Source organism: Chenopodium quinoa, unplaced genomic scaffold (assembly GCF_001683475.1).
Source record: "Chenopodium quinoa cultivar QQ74 unplaced genomic scaffold, ASM168347v1, whole genome shotgun sequence".
NCBI classification, from domain to species: domain Eukaryota; kingdom Viridiplantae; phylum Streptophyta; class Magnoliopsida; order Caryophyllales; family Amaranthaceae; genus Chenopodium; species Chenopodium quinoa.
Window position 1 is genome coordinate 431,658 of NW_018744835.1, and position 9,328 is coordinate 440,985.

At 37.9% G+C, this 9,328-nt stretch overlaps 2 protein-coding genes across 2 annotated transcripts; one reads left to right on the plus strand and one right to left on the minus strand.

The window, feature by feature from the left end:
- Positions 1-3: 3 nt before the first annotated feature.
- Positions 4-2,090, minus strand: LOC110704415 (transcription factor MYB35-like). The gene is made up of 3 exons (XM_021882194.1): positions 1,777-2,090; positions 887-1,016; positions 4-747 (listed from the first exon to the last, which is right to left on the minus strand). The coding sequence occupies exons 1-3, from the start codon at positions 1,907-1,909 to the stop codon at positions 24-26; spliced, it is 987 nt and encodes a 328-aa protein (XP_021737886.1). The 5' UTR covers positions 1,910-2,090; the 3' UTR covers positions 4-23.
- Positions 2,091-3,417: 1,327 nt separating this feature from the next.
- LOC110704362 lies at positions 3,418-4,966 on the plus strand. Its single transcript, XM_021882145.1, has 3 exons — positions 3,418-3,497; positions 3,821-4,407; positions 4,521-4,966. Exons 1-3 carry the CDS (start codon positions 3,418-3,420, stop codon positions 4,964-4,966), a joined length of 1,113 nt encoding a protein of 370 aa, XP_021737837.1.
- Positions 4,967-9,328: the final 4,362 nt, after the last annotated feature.

Below are 9,328 nucleotides of genomic sequence, written 5' to 3' on the forward strand. Positions count from 1 at the left end.
GAGAAGGGCCAATTTGTTCAAAATTAGTAGTCTAAGATGTCATCAAAAGCAGGAAAATCTAACTGTATCTCGTTGTCACGATCCAATAGAGTCTTAACAAAGGAGTTCACTGACAAGGGCTCGTAGTCATAGCAGCTGCTTGTTACAGTATTCTTAGCTGCACTTTTACAGTCAGGCATCCCAAACTTGTCATCTGTAACCTTGCTGTTTGAGTGGTTTACACCAATGAGCTGGAATTGTGATGATTTCTCCAGGATTTGGGGCGGTGAATCTGCTGCTAGAAAACCCTGGTAGTTGTGCTCTTCCTCTGTAATATCAGTAACTAGAAGAGGGTCAACAGAGTTTTTCTGTCCCCAGCTGTAGGCTGCAGTTGGCACCAGCAGGTGTGAGCTCGACTGTCCATTTGATATTGATGATGTAGAGGATGATAAGGATGAAGACGATACTTCTTCTAAAATATAACGGTTAAAAGAGGTAACATCTTGGAACTGAGTTCCTGGATTATCAGATGGCGATATCTTACATTGAGAGGAGAAAGAATTGGTTATGTTTTGGTCAAGAGATCTGATTTGGTGGTTGTTTGATAGACAGCTGATGCTTTCATAATCAGATAGGATTTTTGAGATTGGTTTATGAGTAACAGGGTCAATACCCATTTTAGCAAGCTTCTTTTTCAGCTTGGTGTTCCAGTAGTTCTTCACATCGTTATCTGTTCTTCCTGGCAGATGTTTCGCAATTAAGGACCACCTGTACCAATTTAATAACAGACCAATAGACTGGAAATTAAGGATGAATTTTCTGACATTTATCAACAAGAATCAGTAAAAGATAGAATGCTGTGCATTTAATGTTTGCTGAAATCAAAGAAAAGATCCATAAGAAGCACCTGCTGCCTATAGCTGCATGGTACTGAATGATGAGCTGCTCTTCTTGTTCTGTGAATTCTTCATGTTTAAGGTCAGGCCTCAGGTAGTTAGTCCACCTAAGCCTGCAACTCTTACCGCATCTATTAAGTCCTATAAAAACAACTAATTCATTAATATGCATAAACCCTTAATAATTAGTAAAAGAGAACAGCAAAAACCTAAGCAAAACAAAGCATATTATTAAGATCTTAAAACACAGCATGAGCTGATAATGACATATAACGACATTAGCCATTTACTGCATAACACAGGGAGTTGTTACTCTGACAATAAGATTTTTACTCGCCACTGTCATGTACCCCTCTCATAGCTCCTAAGGGGAACTGTTGGAATCACAATAAATTAATGTTGATTAAATCACTTTTCATAACATGATCTATGGCATAAAGCTCCAGTAAACATAAAAATGTCCTCCATATTATTCCTCTATATCCCCGAAAAACCCCCATTTGTCCCCAAGATACCTTGATGTACAAAGCACATTCTCACAATTAGAAAACAGTCAAAGCTCTATGATAACGTGTTATAATGAAATATTTTAGTTTATTATTTAAAAGATAAAAGATGGGGATTTTTTTCCCCATCAACCTCTTTTTTTCTGTCAAGCCGAATGTATGTCATGGAAAAGTCTACCTCGAGTTTCCCGGTGGCTTTCTCACTCACTCCGGACATCCGGAAAGCTATCTTTCCGATATTTAAACCTAAGTTACAGGCCAATGTCATTCAGGTGTCTGCAGATATCAGGGTATGAGCAAATGTTAATTAAGCAAAGGCTGATAAGAAGCATTCCCTGAGTGAGTGAGTGAGTGAGTGAGGGGGTGCAGGAAAGGCAAAGTCACCGAAGATTTACCTGCTTTCTTAGGAACCTGAGTCCAATTACCGACTCCATGGTTAGATACATATGCAAGTATCTTAGCATCTTCTTCCGGAGTCCAGAGGCCTTTCTTGACATTTGCTTTATCGCAGCAAGGAGGCCTCCCCATCTTCAGATCAGAGCGCACAAGCACAAGCACAAGCAGCAACAGCAAGGAAAATGAGAGAAAGAGAAAAGGAATGATGAAGTTGATGTAATGATGTGATGAAATGTTCACACCGTTTTAACTCTTATAGAATCAAAGAAGAAACAATTAACAACTCTCAAGGCAAGCATTGCATGCAAATAGGGATCCCAATTAACGACATTCGCATGACATTTTTTTTCCTTGTAATTAAAGCCCATTTTTTATTGAATTGAAATGCGCTCTAATTAAATCTGCATGCATATGGCAACATATATAACTGTAAATCGTACAAACCTTTATACTAATATCACGAGCATAAATTGTCACAAACTTGAAGCTTTAGTACAACCTGCTGACATGGAATAAATGTTTCCCTCCTACAGACTCCAGTAATTCATTAAATTTGTTCAAATTTTTACTTTCTGCAATTCAAATCAGCAATGTAAAAGTATTGTACTGGAGACTGACGCGAATAGATACAGTTATCAGATAATTAAGATCTGCAGATTATCTCATATCAGTACTGATTACTAACAGTGGTTTCCAAATGTCATATGCAAACTTGCAACACTGATTTGATAACAGAACTATGCACACCGTATAAGTGCTCTTCATGGTAACCACTATCTACTACAAAATGCATGCGAAAGGAGGACGTTCACTAATTAATCCTTCGTACTTCGTAGGTAAACTGGGCGTGGCCCAGTTATTTAATTGCTACTTCCATTTTTATTTGCACCATTCACGTAATTTACTTTTATATTTGGTGATTTAAATTCAAGGAAAAAAAAAATCAAAAATACAAATCAAATATAAAGTCAAGAAAATAATCATATATGTTACTAGATTTGTCTTAAAATATATACTCCCTTCGTTACATATTACTCGCAACAAAAGGGAGGATTGCGGAGTCCTAGACAAAAGATTGAAAGGGGGTTAATTAAAGATGGGGGTATGTAATTAAAGGGGTTAAAAAAGGTGAGAAAGACTATGGTACCATTTTTTGGATGGGAACATGTGACTAACTTTTTGAGGGGTTTTATTTACCCTCTTTTTTTTTTTGTAGTCATAATGTTAGAGGCTTATTTTGTTGCCTCAATCTTTTCCCTCCAAACATTTCATGAAAATTTGAATGCACTTCAAATTTTACACTTTTTCAAATTCATCCAATTTGAAAACCAAAAGCCCCTTGTAAAAAGGGAATAACAGAGTCGAACACCCTAAATCCATCTTCAACAGTTTCTGGGATTTTGGGGGGAGGGGGGGAATACGATTACCATTGTTTAATTACAAACCATCAACCAAAAGCCATTGTTTGCAAATTACAAAAACCATCATCAACTAAAATTAGTCCTAATTCCTAATTGCTGAGTTAGTAGCAGCATTAGTTGTATGTACTGAATTAGGCTCCATTGAAAGTTTCCAAAAAAAACCAGGCACCCCCACTTCATCACCTATCATCACATCTGCAAAAAAAAGAAAAGGGACTCATGGCAGACATCTTTGATGAAGATTTTTTCAACATAAACCAACTGCTCATGGAGCAGGACACACAAATGCCAGAGCACTCGTATAGTTCACAATTAGAGTCAGACTCAAATGAAGCAACTCATTAGCAAGACAATGAAGCAAGTGACTGTGATGACTCAAATTTAGAGGCAGAAGAGGAAAATCATGCTGAAAACAATGGCAGACAAAGCAGAGAACTTAACATCCAAGAGAAGAGGCAAATTATTGATGATATCCAGCTTAATATGGAAGGGGATCGGACTCACTTCCAAGAGGCCTTCTGACCTCATTAGCAATCAAACACTCAGTACACAGATCAACTATAATCAGATGGTTGAAAGAAATTAAAAAACAGATACAGCTGGGGAATGTTGTTGATGTCAGGAGCAAGAAGTTAGGTAAGACAGGACCCAAGCCCAAGGAATACACAGATGAGTGGCTGATGTCTGTGCCTCTATATAAGAGGACCACAAATAGGAGCTATGGTACATCACAAAAAGCTTCACATGTAACCATACATAGGTTAAAGAAGAAGGGGAGACTCAGGGCAGTCACAGCAAGCAATCACCCAACATTAAGTGACAATCACAAAGTGGCAAGGCTCAAGTGGGTGCTTAATCATGTTAACCCAGTTCCAAGTGAAGGTGACCCTACTTTTGTGGATATGCAACACTATATCCACATTGATGAGAAGTGGTTCTATCTGAACCCAGAAACAATGACCTTTTACCTAACACCAAATAAAGAAACCCCATACAGAGCACAGCAATCAAAAAGGTTCAAGTTGAAAGCAATGTTTATGGGAATGATAGGCAAGCCCCTATATGATGAGGAAGGGAATATGATTCACTCTGGAAAGTATGGTCTCTTTCCTTTTGTTAAGTATGAGAGGGCCAAGAAGAAAAGCAAGAATAGAGAAGCAGGAACATTGGAAACAAAAGCAATTCAGAGTGTCAACAGAGAAGCTATAGGTACATGCTTGTAAACAAAATCATCCCAACTATACATGCAGAGTGGCTAGCACAGTTATCAAAGAACATAATCATACAATGGGACAATGCAAGACCTCATTAAATACCAACAGATGAGAAATTTTTGGCAGCCACTCAAGCAAATGAGTTTAACATCCAATTTGTATACCATCCTGCCCAATCCCTCGACCTTAATGTGTTGGATCTTGGTCTATGTAAGGTTATACAGTTAATCCAATATCAATCATTCCCAAAAGATTTGGATGAACTTATTGAAAAAGTGGCAGAGGCATTTGAGGTATTTGATCCAACACTTAACAAGTATTCATGGATCACTCTCCGGTTATGCATGATTAAAATATTGGAGAAACAAGGTGGGAATAACTTCAATCCACCACACATGGCAAAGGCAAGGCAAAATAGGAAAGGGACTCTGGAAGAAATACTGGAGGTAAGCAGGGAGCTCATAAGTGATACTGTGAACTACCTCAACACCATTTTCATTCCAACCACAGGAATGCATGCAAGCAGAAACACAAGACATGGAAGTGGATGCTGACTGATGAAGTGATGATGCAAACAACAACCTTTTGAAGTTGAAGAAAAAAACAACAACCTTTTGAAGATGAAGATGCAAACAACGAGCTTTTGAAGATGAAGATGCAAACAACAACCTTTTGAAGATCATGGACTGCCACACATAACCAGTAACAGTTAAACTAGTGTTTTGTTTGTTTTTCTATTGATTATGTGTATTTTGGTAAATAGGATAGGAACATTGTAAGGCATTCATGAAAGTAGTGTACATGAAGTAGTACTTTTGTAAAGCCTCAATCTTTTGGAAATGACAAATGTCAATTGCACCCATGCTTGTTCAATTATGACAGTGACTTAGGGACCTATATCCATCAGATGGGGTTGTTTTAACTATAACATACTCCCTTAACAAGGCACCTCAACAACAACCTCTGTATGAATTTTTTGGAGCCATCCTTTGTTAAGGGAATACTATCAGATGAATCCCTTCATCATGTGGATATGCATTACACTATGATGCATGAATGGGGAGGGACTCAATGCATCAACAACACAAGCAACATTTGGGACTCAAGACAGCAACAAACATCACAGTCATCCATAGTATTCAATGGGGCATAATGAAGGTACTATACTCGTCATCTATGTATTACAACATTCCCCAAACCAATACTAGCAGAAAAATCATGGCAACAAACTAATACCAACAAGAATAAGTAAGGGCATTTGGGACTCATTAACATAAACCATGAACTAGGGTCTCAATCAACCAACACAACATTAAATCAGCAACAATCATGCACAAAAACAAGCAACCAACAACTATCATGTACAACAACAATTCACTAACAACAATTAGGCAACAACAATCAACCATTATTAGGCAACAACAAAATCAACCCATCGAAAAACAAAACAGCCATAAAAAACCAATCAACCCAACAAAAACCCTAGCAGGGACTCAATCAACCAACAAATACCATCACATGAAACTCAATCAACCAACCAACATAACTCAGAATATTTAAAACAGTAAAAGATCTAAGATTAGGGTTTAGAAAAATAGTTACAATGCACGCTTAGTTAGGGGGGATGTAGTATTGAGGCCAGAACATCTGCAGGTAGGCCATGTAGACTGGGTCTGGCTCAACCCCATCTGGAAGCCCAGATCTAACGCGTTTCCTTTCCCTAGATGGCCCAGCATCAACATCATCAGCTTCAGGTAGAGGTGTCCACCGTGCGAGTCGTGCGAGCTGGGTTAGGGTTAGGTGGGTCGCGGGTTGGGGTTTCATGACACACGACACGACACATTTAGGGTAGGGTGGGTCGGGTCGTGGGTTGGGTCGGAGAATTTGGACACACCAGGGTTAGGTTCGTGGGTTAGACGGGTCGTGGGTGGGTTAAGCTGGGTTCGTGGGTTAGACGAGTCGTGGGTGGGTCGAGATGGGTTCATGGGTTAGGGTAGGTCGAGGTGGGTTAGTGGGTTAGGGTGGGTCGAAGGGTGGGTTAGGTGGGTTTGGGTTGAGCTGGGTTCGTATTTTAGGGTCGGGTGGGTTCGTGGGTTAGGGTCGGTGGGCCAAATGGCTAAATGGGTTGTGTGGTGTTTTAATTTTTACAAAATTAACAATTTGATGGCTTGCTCAGTTGCTCTTAATTAAGATGCCTACGTATTCTTGTATCATAAAATAAGGAATTAAAGCCAACGTAGTTCTTATATTGTACTTCTTTTGGAATTTGGGGGGGGGGGGGGGAGGGCTTAGACCTATCTTTAGAAAACTAAAATTTAATTTTGCAATTAAATTGTAATTTTCGAAAAATAAGTTGCCTACGTATCCCGAAAGAATCAAAGCCCGCGTAGTTCTTAGCGTACCTGATTTAGACTTTTCTAGCCACCCATGTTTGTTGCATCATCATCCCCGGAAGCTACATCATCCGTTGACGACTCCAATATCATCACAGAATCATCTTCATCGTCTTCGTCTTCTTTTAAACCTTGAGTTCTTCTTTCAGCTTGATCCCAATCTTTCTTACAAACACAAATTTGAATGCTTTCCGGAGTTAAGCGAGATCTTTTTTCATCTAACACTCTTCTACCTGCACTAAAAGCAGACTCGAAAGCATCGGATGAAGCGGGAACTGCAAGTATATCTTTTGCAATTCTCGCCAATATAGGATAACTTTTTTGATGTTCTTGCCACCATTTTATAATTTGAAAGTTGTTGTTGGTCTCATGTTGATATGACAAATAATCATTAATAGCAAGTGTTGAAGAAGATGATGATGAGAATGATGAAGACGCTTTATGTTTTTTTTTCATAACTTTATCAAGAAAACCAAATCTAGAATCGGAAGTGCTAGTAGTAGTTGGTGTTGCTAAATCAAACCATAAATAGATGCATAATGATCATAAAGGTCTCCCAAAACAGATTTGCATTTGTTAATATATTCACTAATATCATAATCGATACTTAAACTTGTATAATAAAATCTACAAGATTTTCCAAATCTTCAGCTTTGACACCGGGGTCAGAATAGCAGCAATTCCATAATAATTGGAAATTCACTAAAATAAGTATGCCACGTACGTTTCATGCTATCAAGAACGGGACGAAGTCCATCAATCTTCATAGGCTCTTCGATGGTGTGAACAACTTTAACACACTCAATTATGACTAAATGAATGTTAGGCTCATAGATATAAGAGAAAATATGAGTTGCATTATCAAAAGCATTTAAAACATCACGAACAAAAGAAGCATTAGTCCAATGACTTTCGGTTATTAACTCAGTAGGATCAACATGAGTCTCATTGTAAAGTTGGGTCAAAATGTCACGATACTTTATAGCATCATTCAACAAATTGAAAGTAGAATTCCAACGGGTAGGGGTATCAATAGACCATTGTCTTTTCTTAAGAACTCTCTCTTTACACATAGCTATGTACTTTCTTGTAACTGACTAAGTAATCCTAATCCATTTTATAACTGTTCTAATTGGGTTTAGCAATTGCAACTCAGCGAGACCCTCTTGAACAGACAAATTCAAAATATGAGCACAACATATAACATGCAAGAGACTACCACCCAACAACAAATGCAATTCGGAGTCATTTTTCAAATAGTCAATACACTTTGTGTTTGCAGTTGCATTATCAAGAGACAAAGAAAAAACTTTATTATTTAAGTGAAATTCTTTTAAACAATCCAAAATACGAACTTTGATGTTAAAACCGGTATGCCTTTCTTCCATAGCTTGAAAACATAGTATACGTTTTTGAATAAACCAATCATCATCCACCCAATGAGCTGTAATGCAAAGAAAAGGTTCGCCAAAACTAGAATTCCATGTATCACTTGTAAAACTAACATGACCATCAAAAGTACGAAATAATTCAATCAAACCACTCCTATACTTATAATAAAAAGTTTGTGTATAACGTCTTAGGGTATTTCGGGGTACACGAGTAAATGCAGGTTGTAATGCAACTTTATTAAAATTCTCAACGTTTGCATTTTCACCATAACTAAAAGGGTATTCATTAGCAATAACTAAAGTACTCATTTCATCAATCATTCTATCTTTATTAATGAAAAGTGTACCTCTGTCGGGTAAATAGTTCATGTATCCACCCAATTGTGTTTGGACGGGCACCCCACCCCCCGAAGGACGGGGTCCATTTTCGAACAAGTCGTGTTTATTTTGCAAATGCCAACTCAAGGTTCCGGTTCCGGTTCCATCTCCCGTTTTCCGACTATATGACTTGACATTTGCACCTTGCAAACTAGGCATGTACACGTGAACCTCTTTGGTTGACCGGGTTGCCATCCCGGGGGTGTGACGTCAACTCGTTCAAAATGTTTCCACACCCAAGAAAATTGTGCTCGATCGACCAATACTTTCACCGCCACCACCTTTCATAAATCAAATTATTGAAATTAATTTTTAAACGCTATTCATGAAAATAAGCTTTTAAATTTTAAATATTTTAATTATAATTATTTAAACGCATTTTTCATGGTAATTATAAATCATAGAAAATTGGAAACTAAACTAACTTTATAATCATTAATAATAGTTTTTTTAAATATTCATAACAATAAAAATTAAATTAAAAATTACCTTGACATGAAGGTTGAGATGCTGGTTGTGATGTTGGTTGCGATTGAGGTGGCATAGTTGAACTCGATGATTGGTGGGAGAAATGTTGTGGTGGAGACGTTTGAATATTTTTCCCATCTCCTAAACCATAATCTCAATATTCATTGACAAATTGGTTTAAATTTTCCGTATTAATTTCATACGAACAATTTGCACCACCACTCCTTTGGCCACCACTTCGACCACCACTTTGACTCCTTCCCATTCCTCCTCTTGAGCCCATTTT

Excerpts from the sequence above, each read along its gene's own strand:
- LOC110704415 (XM_021882194.1), bottom strand. The coding sequence starts at position 1,909 with ATGGGGAGGCCTCCTTGCTGCGATAAAGCAAATGTCAAGAAAGGCCTC. Across the intron at positions 1,017-1,776 it reads TCAGGTTCCTAAGAAAGCAG|GACTTAATAGATGCGGTAAG; the intron begins GTAAATCTTCGG and ends TTGTTTTTATAG. Across the intron at positions 748-886 it reads CATGCAGCTATAGGCAGCAG|GTGGTCCTTAATTGCGAAAC; the intron begins GTGCTTCTTATG and ends AAATTGGTACAG.
- LOC110704362 (XM_021882145.1), top strand. The coding sequence starts at position 3,418 with ATGGCAGACATCTTTGATGAAGATTTTTTCAACATAAACCAACTGCTC. Across the intron at positions 3,498-3,820 it reads ACACAAATGCCAGAGCACTC|GAGCAAGAAGTTAGGTAAGA; the intron begins GTATAGTTCACA and ends TGTTGATGTCAG. Across the intron at positions 4,408-4,520 it reads TGTCAACAGAGAAGCTATAG|ATGAGAAATTTTTGGCAGCC; the intron begins GTACATGCTTGT and ends AAATACCAACAG.